At 35.3% G+C, this 23,453-nt stretch overlaps 1 protein-coding gene across 1 annotated transcript in view; it reads right to left on the reverse strand.

Moving 5' to 3' along the window:
• Positions 1–3,373: 3,373 nt before the first annotated feature.
• LOC129233494 (peptidyl-prolyl cis-trans isomerase D-like) overlaps positions 3,374–23,453 on the reverse strand; it is a 78,239-nt gene continuing 58,159 nt past the window's right edge. Inside the window, exons 9-11 of the mRNA XM_054867513.1 lie at positions 20,551–20,637; positions 9,089–9,131; positions 3,374–3,579 (exon numbers count right to left, since the gene is read on the reverse strand). Of these exons, the coding sequence (XP_054723488.1) occupies positions 3,491–3,579; positions 9,089–9,131; positions 20,551–20,637 (219 nt within the window). The 3' untranslated portion in view covers positions 3,374–3,490. The remainder of the gene's footprint in view (positions 3,580–9,088; positions 9,132–20,550; positions 20,638–23,453) is intronic.

Raw genomic sequence — 23,453 nt, forward strand, 5'->3', positions numbered from 1 at the left:
TCATATAGAGTGTCATTGAATGAAGAACATTCACACGAAATTAGAACGATTGGCCAATAACATTTTTCGCTAAAATGCACACCAGTTGAAAAACGCCTTGTGAACATTTTCCAATCTTCAGAGTTTTTTTAAGTGCTCATAGCACTGCAACTGAACGTCATTTTGAATTAAAATTTTGGCAACCTATTTTTTGAATTATTCAAGAATAGAATTTAGTAGAACTATTCAGAATAGTTCTACTAACATTTTATGACATTTAAAAAAAATGGATTTTTTGACCCACTTAGTTTCCCCCCTTAAGGGGTCTAAGGACCCTTAACCTTCAAAATGTTCGATTTTCTGGAAAAAATATATGTGATGCCTAATTTAATTCTGAACAATTTTATACCTTATTTATTACCATACTCAAAAAACTTTTCAAGTTATCGAAAAAATGCCTATACTTTCCCAATAGATATTTATGTTAACAGCAGCTGTTCAAGCCTCTATTCTCAGGTTGTGTTTTCTCAGGTTTCTCGTTTTGCGCACATGATATCTCAGAAAATTTCTTATATATATCCGTAAAACTTTTTGTGCATGCTTGTCTGGTTTAGTTTTATGATCTGAACCTAAATTTATTTATTTTTTTTAAATTATTATTATTATTATTATTTTTTTTTTTTTGAAATTTTATAAGTTTATATCAAAATTTTGGGGGAATTTTTTTTAATATTAACTTTTATTTTTAGTTAAAATTTAGGTTCAGATCATAAAAATAAACCAGACAAAATGCATGAAAAGTTTTATGCAAATACATAAGAAACTTTCTAAGATATCATGCGCGCAAAACGAGAAATCGGCACTAGAGAAAAAGAGGTTTAAACAACTGCTGTAAACATAAATCTCTACGGGGAAAGTTTCCGCATTTCCAGGATAACTTGAAAAGTTTTTTACGTATGGTAATAAATAAGGTATCAAATTGTTCAGAATTAAATTATGCATAACATATTATTTCCTGAAAATTGAAAATTTTGAAGGTTAAGGGTCCTTAGACCCTTAAGAACAATTAATAAATAAGGATAAAATGGGTTAAAATGAAATTCTAAACTAATGTTGAGACCTGTTTTCAGTTGATACTGTTATTTTTATAATTTGAACAGTATGCTATGGTGCTAAGCTCATCGGCATGGCCCCCACTCCTTCGGAGGTATCACAGCAAGATTGGGCCTGGGATGAAAAAAAAAGTACACGGCCAAAAAATTTTAAAAAAAATAATAATAATAATAATTATTACATACTTGCCAACCTTCGAAGAAAAAAAAAACAAGAGATTCCACTAGAGGTATATAGGTGATTCACCAGCGACATATCTTCAACAACAGAATTATTAATTGTGCCTTTAAATAACATGAACACTAAATTTAAAGTGAAATGGGGATATTTTGCAGTTGTAAGCTAATTGGTAGCAGCAAGAAAAACATACTGCAAAGGAAAAAACAAATAATAAGGAGTGATCTTGCTTAAAGTTCTATACATTCCCCAGTCTCTTCCAGAAAAGTAGCTACCAAAATTTAATTCCTAAAATCCGAAAGAAAAAAAATCAATATATAATGAAAATAATATATATAATAAGTAGGTATAGGGTAGCACATGCTAAAATAACTTCAAACTTTCAAAATAGTTGAAATAGTTTCAAGATGCAAAGAGATTGAAATGTGCTGCAATTTTCGGCAGAGCGCGTGCTTTGTTGCACATGCAATGTGGAAATCTTCCAAAAATTTAATTTTTACTAACGGAGTTATTAATTGGAAAAATTCTTATTCCCTGACATTGGTCGACTAGAAAGGGGCGCCATCTATTGAGAAGAAAGTAAAACTTTTTGATTATTGACTGAAAAAACGGGAGAAAATCTTAAAAAACGGGAAATCAGGAGATGGAAGCAAAAAACGGTAGTCTCCCGTTAAAAACAGTAGAGTTGGCAAGTATGTTATTAATAAATATGACAGGTCCCATGACACAATCTGCCAAAGGACTCCCACAATTACTAGAAGTGAAGAAAATACATAATGCTTCGTTTTCTATTAAATTTCAGAGTGGGAAAAAAGAGTAACAGTCAGGGGGGAAGGGGTTACAAAGAGTGAACTGAAAAAATGCGAGATGACATTTAGTCTCCAATGCCATCCTCCATGGCTGCCAAGATTAACACTAGAATTACGGGAAGGGTCACTTTGACCCCAATCAAACATTTTTTGCCAACTACTCCTCTGTATTTCCGTAATTAATTCTTACTTGGCTTTTCTGAAAGAATCGTGCTGCATAATAATAAAAAGTTTTCAAGAAAATTGTAATTCTTTTAAACCCAAACTAAAGGGTGGTTACAACTAAAATTGTGGGTAGGTGTCATTTTGACCCTTTTGAGGAAAAAGAACTGCAAATACATTTATTGAAGCTGAAACAGAGCAGAAACTCAAAAATGTCTCTTAGAACATATTTTAAGCACCTGAAGCATTTATAGTGTTTTTGTACATAAAAGGAACCATCTGCGGCTAGCTTCTGAAATGCAACTGAAACAGCGCTGGTTTTTTTTGAAGGGCATTTTCAACTTTTTTTTAAATATTTTATTATGTACCCTGAAAACCTCTGTATTCTTAAAATAACCTGCATTTTTTACAAATATGTTTATTTTAAACTAATTTTTAAAAACATTTAACATTACATGGAAAACTATGCAGATTTCTTCTCAGGGGTCAAAATGACCCCTACCGTATTTCTAGGTATAAAAAGATCGCCGTAATTCTAGTGTTAAAATCGGGGAGACGAATGTTTAAAATTAGGGGGCTTAGCACATGAATTAATTTATCGTCGAAAGGTTACGAGTAAAAGGGATTTTTTAGATTAATATAAATCTAGATTAATATATTATATCTGTTAAGATTTGGTTTTTGTTAATACCATGGGACCTAATTTTTTGAAACTGAAATTACTGTTTTTGCATTTTTGAATTAAAAAAAGAAAACCTATAACATTTAGGCTTGAACAAGAAAATTTAAAAATTGGCATTAATTTTTCATCCCTTACAATCGATGACAGACATTCCTTGCAGCAAGTAAAGATTAAGATAGTTTAGAGAAAAAAAGAGAATAGTTTTGTGGCATTTTTTAGGAGATAGAAGTTTCAAAAAGAGGGAAAGTAACACGTCGATCGGACACGTATTCTTTCCATACTCCTGTACGAAAAAGTTCTGCGATGGGGATTGTTTCGGCACAGGGATTTTTTCTCGAAATCCTGATCGCCAAAGAATCCCCCTTTTTAGGGAATTTCGTTGTTCCGATGAAAATTTGGGAGATATTTACTTCATCCGGAAGTTCAAGAAAAGGGGTCCCATCCACATTGAACGTTTCTGCTTTATCTGCACAAACAAACGGAAATCCGGCCCTAAAGAGTCCATGCTCGATTGTGCTCTCGGGAGAATCTCCCCTCAGGAGGGAGGGGGTGAGGGGTGAATCCGACTTCACATGAAGTATTTCGCATACGCTTTCCTTTCCCTGGCTTTGTAGGCTTGCATTTCTCCCCGCACTGCAGCCAGCTCTGCGAGGACAGCTGGAAAAGGGAAAAAAAAGGATTCAATAAATAAACGCTCAGAGTAGCTGCACTATTGATGATGGGATGAAACCCATCTCTAATAAGTTCATAAATTAGCAGAGTATAATAAATGACTTTAAACTTTTTTAAAAGAAGAAATAGCTTTATTTGCTATCAACACTTAAAATAAAAACATCATCATTTTAATAAATATTTCTTCGATGACCAATTGAATCTAAAGTAATAAGCTTTATAAACTATTGCACTATTAATATGAGTTGCCGGGATACAATAAATATCACCGGTAATAATAATTTTTCCTATCATTCAATAGACTAACTCTGTAAAACTATCTTCTAACACCATCCCATCGTGAGGGAAAAAGAGCGAAGTCTTTCGACTACCCGAACGTCGTGTATTAGATTGCGGAGTGCAAGTGGCGAAGAGACGAAGACCAGATTCTTTTATCTTCCACCTAATTACCATATCATTCACTAAAGCCGCTTACGACCAGATGCCGACGCCCACTACACGTGGATAACGCTATTGGCTCGAGTCAGCAATGACGGGATAAGCCACTCCTTCTTCAGCGTCACACTCGTGCCGCTACCCTTCAATGACCTTCACACGTGCGGAAGAAAAGAGAGCACGAACAAGAGAACATCCAATAAATTTCCGATTAGGAATCGGTGAAAATACGATGTAGGAAAGTACTGATACTAGCTTAATATAATGCAGATTGAATAGTAAAAAGTGAGAAACATAATATAGCATTTTTATCTAACAACTATTTCATCCCTAGAAATGAGAATTCAACTCGAAGATAAATAAATACCATTGTGCTGAATGGTAAAGTAAGAAATAACAAAGTCAAAAAAGCACAAATTGGCAGATGACAGCAGGCACGTGTTTCAGCGTTACGAGGAACGCCTTTTTCGATGCAAAAAGTAATGAGCTTACGGATGAAGAGACATCCGACAGATGCCAAGAGCTAGATAAGCAAACAGCTTAACTAATTTTGAAGGAAAAAAAAAATAGAACCGACTTCAAAATTGCTCTAAAAAGTGAAAAATAATTTTATTCTTTAAACATCATCGATAATACTTTTAAACATAATTTTTGAAGTTGGAGCAGAAACGATAGATAAAATCCAGTGTAACCATGCTTTGTTCATATTTTTTTGGAAAAGCATCCAAAGTTACGAACGAAACATTTATATCGTTATTCAAATATGCTGTTATCATTGCATAATGTATGTGGTAGTGAAGAAACTAGGTCTGGTTAAATTTATGATTGCAGTTGAGTTATTTTAGTTATCTATTTATCTATCGTTTTTGCGCCAACTTCAAAAATTATGTTTAAAAGTATTATTGATGGTGTTTAAAGAATAAAATTATTTTTCACTTTAGAGCAATTTTGAAGTCAGTTCTATTTTTTTTTTTTCAAAATTTTTTTATTTCATTCTCTTTAGTGTAAATGTAGATATTTCAGTAAAAGTAGGAAGTTACCTAGTAAGAAGTGCGGCTCTATATCACTGTATTACTTCAGAGAAGCCTTTATTCAAAATTATCATTACAATTACTATTAATGTTACTGTTATATGGCACCAAACTTTTACAACAATGGGATTCATATCATTTTAATCATTTAATAGGGAAATTGCATAAAATTTATTGTTTTTTGCCCATAACGTTTTTTCTAAAGAACAAATATGGACAAACAAAGTAATGGGACCTAAGTTGAGCCATCCCCTATCCATTACAAAAAGAATCATCAAAATCGATTCACTAGGTAGGACGCTGTGAGTGGACAAACAAAAAAAAAAAAACATACGGTATGAACTGATAATCGCCTCCTTTTTGAAGTCGGTTAAAAGGTAAAAACAGCGGATTAAGCAAACACCAATGAGGAAATTGTAAACCAATTGTGGTGGACCCAACAATATAAACTTTAACTTTCTGCTGAAAAACGAACTTTCACTTCCACCAAGAAATAAGAACTGTCACTTCCACCAGAAATACTAACTTTCACTTCCACTCAGCAATGCGGCAGAAAAACGGCCGCCATTGATGGGTCAGCAGCAGTTCGTCTCTGCTCGGTTAACTTGTGTCGTGCAGAGCGGCTGGTTGAATAGTTATGTTCGCGTTTACTATTTTAATTGCTTTTTAACGCTTTAGCATTTACCAGTTATTAATAAATGTCTGACCAAGAATGTTCGTCGTCTATAGAAATGGTGTTCCTTAACTGGATGGTGATATTTAACAGATATCAAATGTTAAAAAGTAATTGCTACAGATATGTCCACTTTACGTATACGTGAAGGATGGGAAAGGAAGTCATACTTTAAAAATGCAGAATGCTTTTCTCCAGCAAGGAACAAAAAAAAAGTTTGTCAGGAGCAGAGCTGAAAATAATCCTTTCTAGTCTCTACTTCAAAAGCTGTCTGCTATTATTTCCTTCTATTAGGCGCCGCACACGCTGGAATGAAATCCCTCCACCTCTCTTTTTTTTTTTTTTTTGGAACTGTATTCCATTTCATTAACTGATAAGTAATGATCCTAAGCTTATTAGTGCAGAGCATAGCAAATTCATATGGGTTGTTTTTGCTTTTTCTTTTACTTAAAAAGATATCCACACACATCCTATCATGTCTTCACACCCACCTTTCAATTCTGTCTACCTAACACCTGCACTGCAGCTGCCTTTATTTTCTTCATTTCATGTAATAGACAAAACATGTAGCTCTAGTTGTGCATATAAATATGTTATTTGAACTGCACGCTCCACCATCTGGGGGGGGGGTTGAGTAGGATTGTTTTTTTAAAGAGGGAAATAAGAGCTCTAATGCTAGCTAAGGTTCAAAAACAATGAAATTGAGATTTTTCAAATGCATTTTCTGGAATTGAATTTAAAAAAAAAAAAAGATTTAAATCAATGATTTTTTTTTATAAAAATCAATTGATTTAAATCACTGGTTTAAATCAATTGATTTAAATCACTGACACCCTGGAAGAAATATTTACTAAAAAGTTAGAATCTTGACTGAATGTCTTTGACATTTTTCGTTTTTGTATATGATGCAATACCAAATAAAAATAAAACATGTCATACACAGTGCAACTCTTATATTTTACACTATTCATTCTTTGTAAAACAAATAAAAAACAGCTCAACCTAATATGTTTTTTATCTTCCGGACGCAAACGAAATATAATCCCTGTCAAACCAATCGACCGTGCGATTTCAAATGTAAAATATTGACTGGGAAAATATTACGTAAGCAAGGGTTTGAATCCCCCTCCCCAAGTAAGGGTATGTAGAGATTTTTCCAACCCCCTCCCTCTCGGGACCCTTACGTAATTAATGAATGGTCCCTTACCCCGTTGGAGACGGTCAGTGGCATTTTCTTTGCCAAAGCGCCGAGTTTGTATGGATCACTGTTCAAGCACACTGCATCCTATGCAGTATCATCAAAATTTAATCAATTAGACAGACTGCTTCTCACATCACAATCCCTGCTATGCATAAAACAATATATTTAAAAAAAAAACTTTTTGCTTAATGCAAGAAAACCTGAGCCAAAATAAAACCAAAAAAAAAATTTTATATCCATTAACTTTCTTTGAAAAATTCCATGTATTTTTCGATGCCCTTGCCGTCAGATAAAATTTTTAAAAAAAGCTAGGGATTTCGTTATCTATTAGTATTTCCGAACTGCAATGGCAAGCCAGTTTTAGTCTGTGTAGATCAGGGGTGCACAACATTTTTTGAGATGACGGCCAAGAACCAGAGGGGGAGGGGGGGCGTTAAGGGAATAAAACCTTATTACATTTTAGCTCAGTAAGTTTTATACTCTTTCCTTTTAAGGTGAGAATCAGAGAAATGATGAACCAGATGAAAATGTTAATATATTGCTGCACAATCAATCGGAATCATAGACTAATAATAAGAATAGACCGAGCTATGGCAACCCTTTTGGTGCTCATAAACCAAACCATGTGACTGGAGTTCGATTTGTAAATCTGTTATTCCAAGCTGTAAATATTTTGTTAACATAGTGAGTTTTTCGTTTAGATAGTAGTGTGCATTTTCTTTAGTCAATTTCAATCACTCTCTAAGCAATTAAAGATGCAAGCGCCCCAAAAGAATCGGCAAACGGTAAGATTTTTACCTACAATTTCAATTTAAGATTCCGATTAGTACATTTTTGCGTTAACGCAAAACAATTACGCCATTCCGTTCACGCCAACGCTGACATAGCAGTTCCGAATGAAATAAAAGTTACTGAAGACTGTGTTATCAAAAACTAATTACTAATGTCAAAATATGCATAACTAAAAGAAAAACAGTTCAATCTCTGCACCTGGAAGTTTTTTTAATGAAAACACATTGTCTTAAAATACATGTCGAGTGCCAAACTAGAGATAATGCAGTTATCTAGCAACCATGCTGCCAAAGTATTCGCCAAGCCTCCCACCAGTCACATGATGTCACCATGAACCAATTTTTTCATCAGCAAGTCTGGGAAAGCTCGGTCTACTCTTATTATTAGTCTATGCTCGGAATGTACCGAATTTATCTAAGCCTCATTTCTCACATGCAATTGAATAATGTGTTGTATTCATACGTTTGCATTAATTAGCACAGCATTCAATTTCATGACCAAATTTCGTTTTACGCAGAGCTCCATTTTCGTTAAGGAACCATCTCTATTAAATGATTCTGGTGAATGAACCAACTTGACTAATCCAATTTTGGTGAACAGGGTACCCAAAAATGGCGGTAAAACCGACCAGCATTTAAACTTGAAATCAGGGGGGGGGGGGGGAGAAGGGACACCTGTTGGCTCGAGCCTAAAGGGGACCCAATATTTTTTTAACTGGAATGAAATATAGAGGTAAACATAATGGAGGGGGGGGGGAGGTCCAAAAAAGTCATATGTGATAGGCCCCAAAATTTCTGTGCACACCCCTGCTTGAATTAGTAAAATTGTATATGATACAGTAGAAGACCATTATAACGCACACCTTGGGACGAGAGCTTTTGCGTTATACAGGTTTTTGCGTTATATAGGTCATGTCACAAATTTTGGAACTAATATTCAGAATATATCTATACACTAGCGCTTCAGAATTAGTTCTATCTGCAATGAATATTGAAACACTAATTATACAACTAATCATTCACAAATAAATATGTTTCACAATCAAAATCCTGCACTTCTGCTAGCTTCATGGTTTGCATAACAGCTGCATTTTCAAGAGCCATCTGAGATTTTCTCTTTACTGTAAACACTAATTTTCCTTTAAAAGCTTTGAATTAAGCTGGAAAGATGAAAAACTTTCAAAATTTAATTTGCCTAACCATTTTCATGTTAGCAAGGCATTTTTTAAACTTCGAAACCTATTGTTTACTTCCGAAAAGCTGTGCGGTTTATAGAGAATTGCGTTATATAGGTCGGCATTATAATGGTCTTCTACTGTAACTCGCAAAAAAATTCAACGGGAAGAAGAAATATTGCACTCACATCGGTCATTGGGTGCCAGCCTCAGGGCTTCCTGCAAATCTGCCTGCAAGAGACGGAAATAGATTACCACGGATGCAGCGACAAAAAGAAAGATCTTGTGCAAAGAGAGCAGGGTTGCCAGACTCAAGAACAGTAACTAAGGGACGGGCTTCTAGAAGTGAAATGGGGGGGGGGGGGGGGGTTTGAGGTTTGGGGCAATTACTGGATATGGTGCATTTTTAAGGGGTGCTTTCTGCCATAGAATACTCTTTACGGTAAATCTGAAAAATTCAATCGTTACAAAGCATTAAAATTCAAAATTTCGCCAATCAGAGCATGTATTAAAATCGTTTTCATTGCTATTGGCGACGCATGCGCACGATATATTCAGAGCCTGATTACCGCAGGGGCATGCAGGGCACAAGCCCCTCCTCTTAGATTTCAGGGGGGGCCCAAAATCCACTTAATTTATCATGCTAATTAAAAATAATGATTTCACTCTGAATCTGGATCTTCTACTTTTTAAATGTATATACTCATACTATATTGTGATAGGAGGTATCACCAAATTTAGTATGGTTCTGTTAATACACAAGTACCGAAATATTTTATAACTTCATTATATTGAATGAGGGGAGGGGGGGGGCACAGAATGAATTTCCTGCCCAGTGTCTTCAAAAATCTTTGTCAGGCCCCAGGGGGCCCTGAAATAGAAATGTGCCCCATGTCGAATATCAGAATGATCGGGTTCTGGATATATTTCCAACATTAGTTGGTTGGTTCATTTAGATTTAATGGTGCAGGATCCCTTGAGGGCTACACTGCGCCATGTAGTTAACGAGCAAAGAGGAAGCAATCAATCGGATACTTATGATCTGCCGCCAAAATAAAAACCGAATTAAAAACGAAAATAATTTTTGCGTTTGCAGCCACAAAATTTTCTTATTGCTCTTTATTTCAAATTTTTTGTTTTGCTTCAGTTTTTCCCTTAAAATAATGTCTCGTTTGGTAAAATATTGTTATTAACTAGAATACGGGATTTTACCCGTCCCGTATGGAAGTTCCCGGGGACAATTTTTCAAAATCCGGGACTGTCCCTTGAAATCCGGGACGTCTGGCAACATTGAAAGAGAGTGTCATGGGAACCTTGAGTGGGCTACATAATCTTGAAACAAAAAAAAAACATTTATAACGCAGTTAAGGCTGGAAATACAAAATTTCAAAGGTTCTGAGATACAGTGGACGCCGGTTAATTGAATTAGTAACACTAGAACGTTTTCTTCCCCTAGAACGCCGAATGGTGTCATTTCGACACTGGTCGAAACTAAGCGAGATATTCGAACAAAATAAAAGCAAATTTCGTTTTAATATCGTTTTAATTTGTGAATGGTAATAAAATAATAAAACGCCGTCAAGCTTATTGACAGACGTATTATTGTATCTATAGGGAAAAAAAATAATCATGCAGAATATTTTTCAGAAAAACTTACCCACATCATGTACATTAAACACAGACATAATTTATATGTTTGGTGTACTTTCCACATGCTACTCTTTTACAGCAGAAACATATTTTGGTCGCCCCATTTCCATTACAATTTTTTTACCTGACATTTTTTGTGCTTCGGCGGGCTGTTATTTTGAAATTCATGTTCATTTCTTTTTTCCTGCGAATTATTGATATATTCACTGCGCATGTTGCCTTTTTTGCGAGACATTTTTAAATTTTCTAACTATAATAATATAAAACACTCGTATAAAAAGCATCCTAAATAATCCAGAGAGCTTCAAACACATATGCAAGCGCATCTGTAGAGTATTCTTTCATGTTGAAAAATAAATAAATTAATTAAATAAAATACATATTTAATTACCTATTAAAATTAACATAAAATTAGATTAAGTATCAATATAAAATTAATTTTTCAGCACCTTAACTCAGCCAACATGTGATTGGTCCATTGAATATTTAAATTAGCTTTTGGCTGTTGACCAATCAGGTGTTGGCACACATGTAACTGCATTTATAACTGTTGGGTTTTTCAGCAACATGTTTTGATTTTCACCATGTATTCTGTGGTGTACATGTTAAATAAAAAGATTTTTACAGAAAGCTTTTTACTCTGATTTGAAACAGATAAGTAACTTTGAATTTTTATAACAGCATCAACTATCTCAGCAAAAAATGAAATCCAAAAGTCCTGTGCAATTGATAAATCACATCACATGAGCATCAAATACAGTAAGCGCCGCTTAATGTGATCACTCTGGGACAAATACAATTTGATAACAACAATCGAAAGGAATCCAGGAGACACAAAAGTCGTTTTCTTTTCAATTGGGAAGCATTTATTTTTGCAACCATAAATTCGAATTCCCATGACTCAGCTTAAATTATAAATTACTAAATTAGCAGAATGCAAATATCTTAATCATAAAAGGGAAAACTAAAATATGCAATTTTTAAACACATGGTAATCTTTACTAATAATAAAGCTGAAAGTCTCTGTGTCCGGAGGATGTCTGGATGTCTGTAGGATATCTGTAGGATGTCTGTGACGCGCATAGTGCCTAGACCGTTCGGCCGATTTTCATGAAATTTGGCACAAAGTTAGTTTGTAGCATGAAGGTGTGCACCTCGAAGCGGTTTTTCGAAAATTCGACGCGGTTCTTTTTCTATTCCAATTTTAATAACATTTTCCCGAGCAAAATTATGATAAGATGGACGAGTAAATTACGAGATTATCATAACGTGGAACCGTAACATGGGCACAAGCGAATTGGCGAGAAAATTCGCCATGCATTATTTATAAATGCACAGGCGAACCAAAAGACATTTTAATTTTTCTACTACGGGCAAAGCCGTGCAGGTACCACTAGTCGGTGATATAAAATATGACCGTTTGCTCGCGCATCCTTTTCCCCGACATTTGCAGACCACATTTTAGTAGAGATTTTCTAGTGTTTTAATTTTGTTTATTTTTAAGAGGTCACAGTACCTTTCAAGCAATTTCTTGTAATTTATATAAATTTTATATTTCTTTGAAACCATAACATGCATACTTATTTCGTAATCAACAATTTATTTTCAAAATTTAAAAATATTGCCCACTTTTTTTGAAAATTCAAAAAATTGAGGAAAATATCGACTTTTAAAATCTTTAAGGCTTTTTTATTTTTGCACTCATTTAAAAAACGTTTTTTGCAAAACGATCACTATAATCATCTCTAAAAATCTGTGCATTCATTTGCTTATGAGTTCATTCGAAAATTTTCTGTGATTAATTATGCAAAAAATCAAATTTTTTTAAAAAAAAATGGTTTTTAAAGGTTTAACATGCACTAAACATTTGAGTTGTTTCTAAAATGCTTCTCCAATGCACAGTTTTGTCAAATAGGTTATCCCAGTTGCAAAAAGTATTACTTTAAAGCTGTATCTTTAATAGAAAAAAATCCTTAGGGATTCTAATGACATGAAAACTCAAAAATACCATCATCGAGAAAAAGCAGTTTGAAGTTTTTCTTTTGCATAAGAACACATAGCGAGCGTGGCGTAAAACCACTCATAACTTTTAAAATATTTGAACTAAAGCAATGAAAGTTTTCCCCTGTGTTCAGAATAGTTTTTTGTTTTGAAATAAGCAATAAAAATTTTTTCCATCGTTTGATCATTTTTGAGGTACTGTAACCCCTTAAGTTTTCATTCAGCTTATCGCTTTGTTTTCAATCTCGTCTCCATTCTTCAGGGAACTCACAAAGTAATGTCAATTTTTAGCTCTGCTGCATCATTTCTTTGACTTAGCATGGGTAAATTGTCGAAGCGTTTTAAAATGTCGACTTTCTCCCTGACAGTTAAACCATGACGCTCTTCCTTCCGGAATCTACGTTAATTCTAAATGGGAGGAGCTTACCACCTGCAACCATGCAAATTTGAAAACAATTTGAAAGTTTGTGAGAAAACGGTAACAATAAACGAAGGCACCGATTACAATGTCCGACTTTTTTAACGCGTGCTAGCATACAAGTGTCTCTGGACTTTGTGATTCTGATCACATTAACCGTGATCATATTAAGCGGCACCTACTGTACTATATATACCCTGACGAGACTAACTTTCTGTGAAACATTTTGTAGTTTTCAATAGCAGTTCAAAATTTTTCTAGGAATGAAGCTACAGAAAGTTCGCCCCCAGTGTCCACAGACTCCCCTTAAGAAAACTTTCTTTTGCACCTAAAAATATTCAGTTGCTGGACATGTTGCAGGCATTGATGTAGGACCTCCATTGTTGCCATTGCTTTGTAAACTATTAAAGAATTGTGTCGAGATTGAAAACAAAGCGAAGTTAAATTAAAATTTAAAAAACAAGCAAAACCATGCTGGAAAAGATAGAAAAACTGAATGTGCTTTGAAACTGGTTTACAGATGTCAGGGAAAACGGTCATATCTTACTTCACCTATTACCATGTGATTAAAAATTGCATAATTTAGCTTTAACTTTTTATAACTCAGATATTTCCATTCTGTTAATTTAATAATTTATAATTTAAAACTGCGTTTAGTTGAGTCATTGTGATTTTAATTTGAGGTTGCCAAAATAAATGCACCTTAATCGGAAAAAAAACCTTATTTTGTGTCTCCTGGATTCTTTTCGGATATTGTTATCAGTCGGTTATTGTTATCAAATTGTATTGGTTCCAAAGTGATCACATTAAGCGGCGCCCACTGTATATATCATCAGATGTGGCATCAGAAACTATCACGTGATAAGCAGGTGTTTGCTCACAGGCGTCGGTGTCCTTCAATACTCTGGCGCTAATGATGGAGCTGCTGCTAAAAAAAATAAATTCAGTATATTGGAGATAAAACTATTGCAGTGTCCAATTGACACCACACCGGCGTCCTAGGTAAAATCTCCCATAAAATCAGTTTTTAAAAAGCTAATTTCTCATAACTTTGTGCGTGAGTTTTCCTTACACACAGTAGAAGACCATTATAACGCACACCTTGGGATCAGAGCTTTTGCGTTATACAGGTTTTTGCATTATATATCGGGTGAGTGCAAACGTTCGTGCGGAGTTTGTGAACGAAAGTCATACAGTGATTAGGCAAGCAAAACTCTTTATTCAATCAATGATATATTCTCCATCGTTGTCTATAATCTTCTTCCAACGTTCTGGCAGCATACGGATGCATAAAAAGTAGTCAAAAACTTTGTACTGCATAGTGAATAAAATATGACAACGTATATAAAGTACAAATTCAAAATGAAAAAAGGTTAAAAAACCAGCAAACAGCTGTTTCGGCACTCTAAAATACAAGTGCCATCATCAGTGCAATTAAAAACGAAGACAGGTTCAACCCGACTAAAACACAGTCGAGGCGAACATTGGAATGAGAGGAATGACCCGATCATAAAAACTGCGTGGTATAGATTCGAAGAACGAAGACACGATGTTTTGTAAGGCACTCAAAGAGTCAAGTTTTTTTCCCATTTAAATGATTTTGCAATGACCGGAATGAGTGATAATCCGATGGTGCGATATCAGGAGAATACGGTGGATGAGTTAGGACATCCCATTTCAGGCTGTACATTTTGCACAGCGTCTGTCTCGAAACGTGTGGTCTAGCGTTATCTTGATGAAAGACTACGCCTTTGCGATTTGACAAACTCGGACGTTTCTATTTGATTTCGCGGTTCAGATTAGTTAATTGACGACAGTACTCGTCCGAATCAATCGTTTGGCCGGCGAGGAGAAACTCAAAATAAATTATACCCTTGCAATCCCACCAAACACAGAGCATCACCTTCATCGGGTGCAAACTGGCCTTTGCCATTGCGTCACCATGTTCACCTGCCTGTTTCCATGTGCGTTTGCGCTGAACGTTGTTGTGCAGGACCCATTTTTCATCGCCCGTCACTAATCGATCCAAAAACGGCTCGTTTTTGAGCCGCCCCAGTAAAGATACGGCAGCAGAAATTCGCTGGATTTTGTTGCTCTCGGTCAACAAATGGGGAACCCATATATCGAGCTTTAAATCAAATCCGATTTTTTTTAACGCCGAAAAACGGTTGATCGGTCAACGTTAAGTGCTGTAGCAACTTCCTCTGTTGAAATTCGCGGAGTATTCTGAACTATAGAACACAAAACGCCGTCATCAATGTCGGAAGGTTGACCTAAGCGTGGCTCGTCTTCCAGCTTAAAATCTCCGCAACGAAATTTTGCGAACCATTTTTCCACAGTTCGTTTAGCTGGTGCTTGATCTTGATAAGGTCTTGAATGTTTTTTACGGCTGCTGCAACATTTATTCCCTTCCGAAACTCGTAAAGCATAACATGCCGTAAATGCACTTTATCAACACTCATTTTAAAAGTAATCTTTCTCGAAGCAGTTTGTATCTGCACAAATTATTTTGATTGGAATGAAAGCTGCATATGTCACCTTTCCAACGATCTGACTTACGTAGATAGTGGCATTAATGACAATACGTTACGCCCGTTCTAACGCCATCTATTGCAACTCCGCACGAACTTTTGCACTCACCCAATAGATCATTTCACAAATACTCTCTACTCCTCACTAGTAAAATACACTACAGTTTGCAAAGCAAAACAGGGGGATTTTTTAAACTTTAAAACCTATTGTTTACTTCTAAAAAGTCGTGCGGTTTATAGAGAATTGCGTTATATAGGTCGGCATTATAATGGTCTTCTACTGTATTAAATAAAAGTCATGAAAATTCGTATGGATTCCGTGCAAATTTCAGGTTTTGCATAACTTTTAAAATTTGGACACCTCTCGGCGTTCTAGTGTCGATTGAATCCACCGCTTTAACAAATCAAATTATCCAAAACAGAACAAAATCCAGCTTCATTGAATCAGCCGCTTTATGGAATTGAAACTTTTTAGGACAAACGCGATTCATAGAAGCGGCGGCCAATGTAGCGAAAAGATAAAGGTTTTTCTTGAAAATTTAGAAAAAAATGGCAAAATTGATTTTTTATGAATTAAAAGGTAGTTCACCAGTTATATTTCCTTCGAACACATAACAAGTGTTCTAAATACAGTCAATTCGCGATAACTCGAATCTAAAGGGGGCCGACGAAAAACTTCGACTTACCGCTAGTTTTGGTTCTCGGCATTTTAATCTTAAAAACCATCGAGTATTTCAATTAACATGTACACATAACCGACAAAATTACAGAACTTAAAGCACAATATGCGCAGTTTAATCAAAAATATCGAGAGAAAAAAAAACAAAAGAGTGGTTTTGCTTTCGATACTGCCGGAACCACTCGAATAGAGCCGATTCTGCTTCAGGAAAGGTGCACATCTTCATTCGTTTCCAATTCGGATTCGTGGGTTCTACCGCTTTAGAATTTTACATTTCTCTTTTAGTATCACATGGGCAGAGTACTTGCTCAGACATCTTTAATAGTAAAGAAAACTCACTCTGTCTCAGGAACTTATCAGCAAATGATTGAACTAAAGAATGTAGGGGAACGCATCTCAACTTAGGTCAACCTTTGAATAAAGGACTAGACAACAGCTTAAAAGCAAATTCCTAGTCCAGTAACATGTCGAAGTTTAAACAGTACAGTACAACAAAAGAAAACAAGCTGCACTCATTTTTGCACATGTAACTCCTTTATCGCACATCGGCTCAACAGGTGCTCTTCTTGCTTTAGAGATCTATTGTGCAGGAATTGCAAGTGAAGGTTAATCAATTTTTCTCACATAGTCACTTGTTTCTATCTTTTTCTTTTCATTTTTTTTTTTTTTTTCATTTTTTCGAAATAAATTTCGAGTCATCTTGGGAAAAACTTCCAGTTAAAGGAAGTTAACTTGGAGACATCGAGAATAATTAGCATGGAATCAAAGACAAAGGGGTCGGGACTTGACGAAAACTTGGAGTTATAGCAATATTCGAGTTATCGTACTTCGAGTTATCGAGAATTGACTGTACATATAAACATCTTTGTTGTCCTTTTTACTTCCTTTTACAAAAAAGGAAGTATTGTATTCGCAAAAAAATTTTCACTCAAAAATCGACCTTCATTTCCATTTTGCTCACACCGAATGAATGTTGAGTTTTTTTTCGACTCGACCACACGTGGATAAGTGACTAAGAAAGTATAGACACACGAAATAACCATTTTGACGATTCCCGAGAAAAAATTAATGAGGTTTTCTTGTGACGTCTGTATGTAGGTATGTATGTGCATATGTGTGTATGCATGTCGCATAACTCAAGAAATGAATGTCCTAGAAAGTTGAAATCAAACAGTCAAAAAGATAGAACGTATGGAGTCAAAATATGTCTGATGTCAGCTTGTATTTTTCAGAGTCTTTAGAATTGAATTGAGAGATATTTATATATACAGCCAATTCACGATAACTCGAATATTGCTAAAACTCGAAGTTTTTATCTAGTCCCGACCCATTCCTCTTTAATTCCATGCAAATTATTCTAAATATCTCACAGTTAACTTCCTTTAACTCGAAGTTTTTTCAAACATGACTCGAGATTTATTTTGAAAGAACGTACAAAAAAAGATAGAAACAAGTGACTATGTGAGAAAAATTGATTCACCTTCACTTGCAATTCCTGCACAATAGACCTCTGAGGCAAGAGGAGCACCTGTTGAGCCGATGTGCGATTAAAGGAGTTACACATGCGAAAACGAGTATAGCTTGTTTTCTTTTGTTGTACTGTACTGTTTACACTTTGACATGTTGCTGGACTACGAATTTGCTTTTAAGCTGTCAAGTTGTCTAGACCTTTAATTGAATGGCTGACCTAAGTTGAGATGCGTTCCCCTACATTCTTTAGTTTAATCATTTGCTTATACAGTCGAAGCTCGATATAACGACAATATCCGTCATAGATAAAAAGGTCTTTATAACGAGTGGTCGTTATAAGAGGTATAATTAAAAAAAAATAAACACAGTCATCATGCATGCCCCGTTGTTCCATAAAAAAAGGTACTTTTTCAAACATTCCAGTTAAATGCCCAAATTATTTTTATCATAGGTTTTTTAGAAAAATCGTGTGCAAAATACTATGACAGGATATTAAAGAACTTTTAAAGTAGAAAATATAGGGAGGAAAATGTTACACACTTACAAATCTGCTACCACTACACTTTCTGAAGATAAAACAGACGTTTGGCTCTTTAGCAGACGTGATTTTTGCAAAACATTATTTTCCGTTTCAGATATAGGTGATAAATTGTGTTTTTTTCTTTGCTTTTCTAAGAAACATTTAAAAGTCCCTCGAGAACCCCAAATCATAAAAACCACTAGATTCAAACACCAAACTACCAACACGTCTGTCAACTCCCTTTTCTTAGGAATCTGGAAATTTCTCGATTTTTCCTCCCATTATTTTTCTGTGCTAGAATGGTAATCCCCCCCCCCCTCTCAAAGTTGTATTTGACATTGAAAACTTCAGGCAGATGTCCGTAAACAATAATCAAGGTCATTTCAAGCTACAAACTTGTTTTATTGGAAAGAACACCAGAAATAGCTTCCGTGAATTCGGTCGTTGTATTGGATTAGACGATACAAAACGGTCGTTATAACGAAAGCAAATTAACGTTGAGTTCATAGGAACAAAGTTGGGACTTTTACCACTGGTCGTTATAATGAGCGTCGACTGTAATAAGTTCCTGCGACAGAGTGAGTTTTCTTTACTATTAAAGATGTCTGAGCAAGTACTCTGCCCATAAAGATAAACTTCTAAAGCGGTAAAACCCACGAATCCGAATCGGAAATGAATGAAGATGTGCACCTTTCCTGAAGCAGAATCGGCTCTATTCGAGTGGTTCCGGCAGTATCGAGATCAAAACAACGTTTTTGATTTTTTCTCTCAATATTTTTTATTAAACTGCGCATATTGTGCTTTAAGTTCTGTAATTTTGTCGGTTATGTGTACATGTTAAAGGAAATGCTCGATGGTTTTTAATTTGTTTGTTTCAACGGTTATTAAAATGTCGAGAACCAAAACTAGCGGTAAGTCGAAGTTTTTCATCAGTCCCTTTCGATTCGAGTCATTGCGAATTGACGTACATACAGAAAGGAAGGGGATTCTGGACTTGGTATTCATCGATTATAGTTATAAGTGGGCCCACCCGAAAAAGTCGGGCTACGTTTTTTCGGGGCCCATTTTGGCGAATCCTGCATAAGTAAAACACACAGATGGATGGAATTGTTTTGTTAGCAGGCATAATAGCTGCTATGGAAATTAGAGACTTGAATGAACAAAGCTAGTAACCAAAAGTTTGGTGTAAGAAATTTAAGATATACGAAGGGATTTCTTAAATCGAGCCTCTTTAGTACCGGAAATTCGGAAACTGAAATTACTATTTTTACTTTTTAAAAACAGATTAAAAAGAGGCACAAGTTTCTTTAATTTGCAGCGGGTAAAATTTTGGGAAGCTCAGAGAGAGATCGGGGGCATTTTACTGCATTTTTTTAGGAACTAAGGGTTTTAAAAATGAGGAAAATAAAATGGAAAAGGGTTTTTTTGAAAACTTTCGCAGTTCAGGGTTCGTACTCAATTTCAGAAATAAAATGAAGGAGTTTTGGAGGAGTTTTGAAGGAGTAAAATGAGATTTTGAAGGAGTACTAATGGAGTGTCACTAAATGATGTCACACTTTTTTTTCAATATATTTGACCATCTGCACCTTTTATCACAAAGTGTCACACTTCACCCCCAAACTCCTCCTCTTGTCACATCATATTTTTTACAAACATATCGCTACAATAACTGAGTGATGTGACTTTGTGTCACCCTCTCTGTTCCCCTTGTCACAATTTCATGAGCCCGTCTCCTCCTCAAAGTATAACATCACTAGTGGATGACCCTTTTTACAATATCATAACTGCAATTAACTTAACAAACTTAACAATTTTTTTAACGCAATCACCTAATGTAGTACATTAACTTATGTATTTTTAAATATTTAAATAATGATTAGACAACCTGACTTTTGCTGCTGAGAGTGCGGTGGAGGGAAAAACAATAATCATAAAACTGGAAAAAATAGCCAACCACCATTTCAGCAAGTTTTACTTCACTTATGAAATGTCTTAGTCTTCCATTTAAATTCTCACCTTCAACTTTTATGAATTAACTATGATCAATTTGTAAATTCAAAAAAAAAAAAAAAATGCAGGAAATTACTACATTAAAATCTCTTTTGTGAAGCAGTTAGTCGTCAATCGAAGCATTTTAAGTTTCTGTCATAGAGGAAGATTATGTAGTCTTGAACTAAAAAAGAAGGAGTTTTGAAGGAGTTCAAACCAAAATGAAGGAGTTTCAAAAAAATTTCATAAATGAAGGAGTATTGGAGGAGTTTTGAAGGAGCGTACGAACCCTGCAGTTCTACGAAAAATTCGGGAGATATTTAATTCGGGGGAAGGCGTTGAAATTCGGGAATCTATGCAGTTAGGGATGGTGAAATAGAAAATGTACTTACTAAACTCCTCTCGTAGTCACTGACCCCATGGAACGCCTGACCTCTCCTGTAAAGAGCCTTGGGGTTCTTTGGTTCAATGTCTAGTGCCTGCAAGGAGCACAAGAGAAATAATCATTGGTTGCCTTTTTCCAGCACTGCACAGCAGATTTAGATAAAATGAAAAGCTTTCTGCAAACACAAATCCTAACTGGAAATTTTTCTCTCCAGTCTCTCCTCCGACTCCAGTATAAATCTTCCTCCGACTCCAGTATCACTTCTTTAGCAAACAACAATGCTTTTGTTCAAAATACGCTGTGTGTGTTTTGTGTTCCTTTTAATTCAACTACATATATTTAAAAAATGCAAAAGAGAAGTCAATTAAAGAGTAATAAATAAAATAGTTGAATTAATTCAGCCTTTTGGGGTTGGGGACTGCCTACATCGTTCCTGGATTGAGCTTGCTGCCCAGGTCTCTGATGATCATCTGGCTGGAGCTGGATCGACAGCCAGATCCAGTGGCGTAGCTAGACCCGACTTTCGGGGGGGGGGGGGGGGGGTTACTTCTTATATATATATATATATAAAACATATATATGTATATAAAACATATATATATATATATATATACATATATATATATATATATATATAATCGCTTGGAATTTTTCCCTTTTCTTCTTTTTTTTTCTTTCTCTTCTCTCTCTCTTCTTTTTCTCTTTTTTTGAGACTAACCCCTGGCTAGATCCATTTGCTGAAGGCTTACGCCTTCTGTGTTCCGTTTCTGATTTGTGCCACAAGTTACCGGTGTCCAGTTAGAACAAGATTTCAGGGCTGTTTATCAAGATCGATTTTTGTAGAGCACCAGTGGCAGGGTTTGAAATAGAGCAGGGTTTAAGCTGCGTTCAAAAGTTCTTTAGCATAAAAGCTAAAATTGAGGGGAAAATGTTAGCAAAATGCTAAAATGTTGCACATTCTCATATATTTATATATGCCTCAGTGTGTTTCATCTCCAGTTGAAAATACAATTCATATTTCATCTGTGACATCTTTGAAGAAATAAGTACAACAGCTATTTTTTTAAAACATAAAATAAAAAAAGAAAACACGATTGGTGTTTAGAACGTTGCAGTCCCATCCTCCTAATAAAGCAGTTTTTGGGGGGACATAATGCTAGATAAGACTAATAGTTATTGAACTTAATTATAGTTTAAACATCTTAACTAAGATTTAAAAAAGATTAAGTTGATTATCGCCATACATGCTTCCTTTCTCGAATCATAGATTTCTTCTTTTTTTTTTTAAATTAATTTATTTTTTATTTGAGCAAAAAAGCAAAAATGCATTGCTTTATTTTCGCAATTCAGATAGTGTTTTCGCATTATGCGAAAAATGCGACTGTAGCGGAAACCCTGAAATAGAGGGCGGGATTGCGCGAAACGCACACAAAATCGTTGAATCCCATGCAATCCAAAGGTCTGTGCGGGATCCCCCCCCCCTCCTTAAATTCTTAAACTCGATAACGAACCCCAGGAGGGTAAAAAGCGGAGAAGATAAAAAATTCTTTCCTCCGTGTGGTAGTATTGGAAAAAAGCGAACGATTTCCTCCCCCACCAGCACAATCGGTGCAATCTGCATTTCCCAGTCTCATCAAACTTTGAGAGCAACCTTACTGGAAACGCCACGTCATTCATTCTTTCATACGAATAAATAAGAGAGGTCATAGGTTACAACGTATTTCTGTAAGTGCTCGGCTCGTTTTGAAATGCATCAAATCCTTTTCGCAATTTTGTCTTTGCGAGTTTAAACGTTGTATTTTAAAATAGTCAAACTCCATAGCTCCTTTTTCATCAAGATGGATAAATTTTTGATAAAGCGTCCGTCAATTCAAATCAATTCAAGTTACATCGACCGATTCCGATTCGCCAGGCGAAATGCGATCCGAAAGCTGCTGGAAACGACAGTCCATTTTCAATAGGTACAGACAATTTTTTACTTTGATCGTCAGGCAACTTTTTGATCGTCAAAAAGCCTTTGTGCAGTAGAAATATTATTCTAATCAATGGGAACCGATCCCCATTCGGATAATTAGATCCAGAAAATGGTCTATTTTAAAAAATAATTGAGTGTATGTAGTACTTAGTTGTAAAATATTTTATTCAAATTGAAAAAATAAAATAAAATCGTAAAATTACAGAATAATTAGTTGAAAATGGGGTTGATATTATGCTAAAAAAATTATAATTCAAAAATATAATAAAAATGAATTATTAAAAAATTCTCACCAAATTTTCAGTACTTATAAAAATCCCCCCTGAAATCTGAAGTAAAGGGGGACATTCTCCCCTAGAAATTGAACCCTATTTCAAACCCTGAGTGTTTTTCAATTATGTTAGGGTTCCTGCAACATTTTTCTTGATTTTATTGCAGGATTTCCAATTCTATACGAATTTTACTTGGAAGCTTTAAAAAATGTTAACATCTCGTACTTTTTATCGAGCTAATAAATGTTAATGATTTACTTAAACATGTTTCCTAATTGTTTCCAACCAAGACACATTTGTGAGGTCCACTAAAAACCTACTTAGTTTTTCCTAACAGCGTTAATCCGATGTGGCTCATGCATCCGCCAATGAATGTCAACTTTCCAAAGTTTGTTTCTTTTTGATTGGACGTCGCCCATTTTGGCCTCAAGAGGCGCCGAACGGAACCCTGCATCCACCAATCAATGGCAATGTAATCAAAACATTGGCTCCCAGCAGCGCCCTCTTTGTTGCCATGAGTTTCAGCGATTTTCACGGCCCATAAGAACTGAGTGCGGCCACGGTCAGACTTGCTTTCAGAACATTGAAGTACTGACACTGCAAAGCACCGAACTCAAGAAGAATCCTGTTCACCCACTGGATTATACATACAGTCGGACCTCC

This window comes from Uloborus diversus, unplaced genomic scaffold (genome assembly GCF_026930045.1).
Source record: "Uloborus diversus isolate 005 unplaced genomic scaffold, Udiv.v.3.1 scaffold_468, whole genome shotgun sequence".
NCBI lineage: Eukaryota > Metazoa > Arthropoda > Arachnida > Araneae > Uloboridae > Uloborus > Uloborus diversus.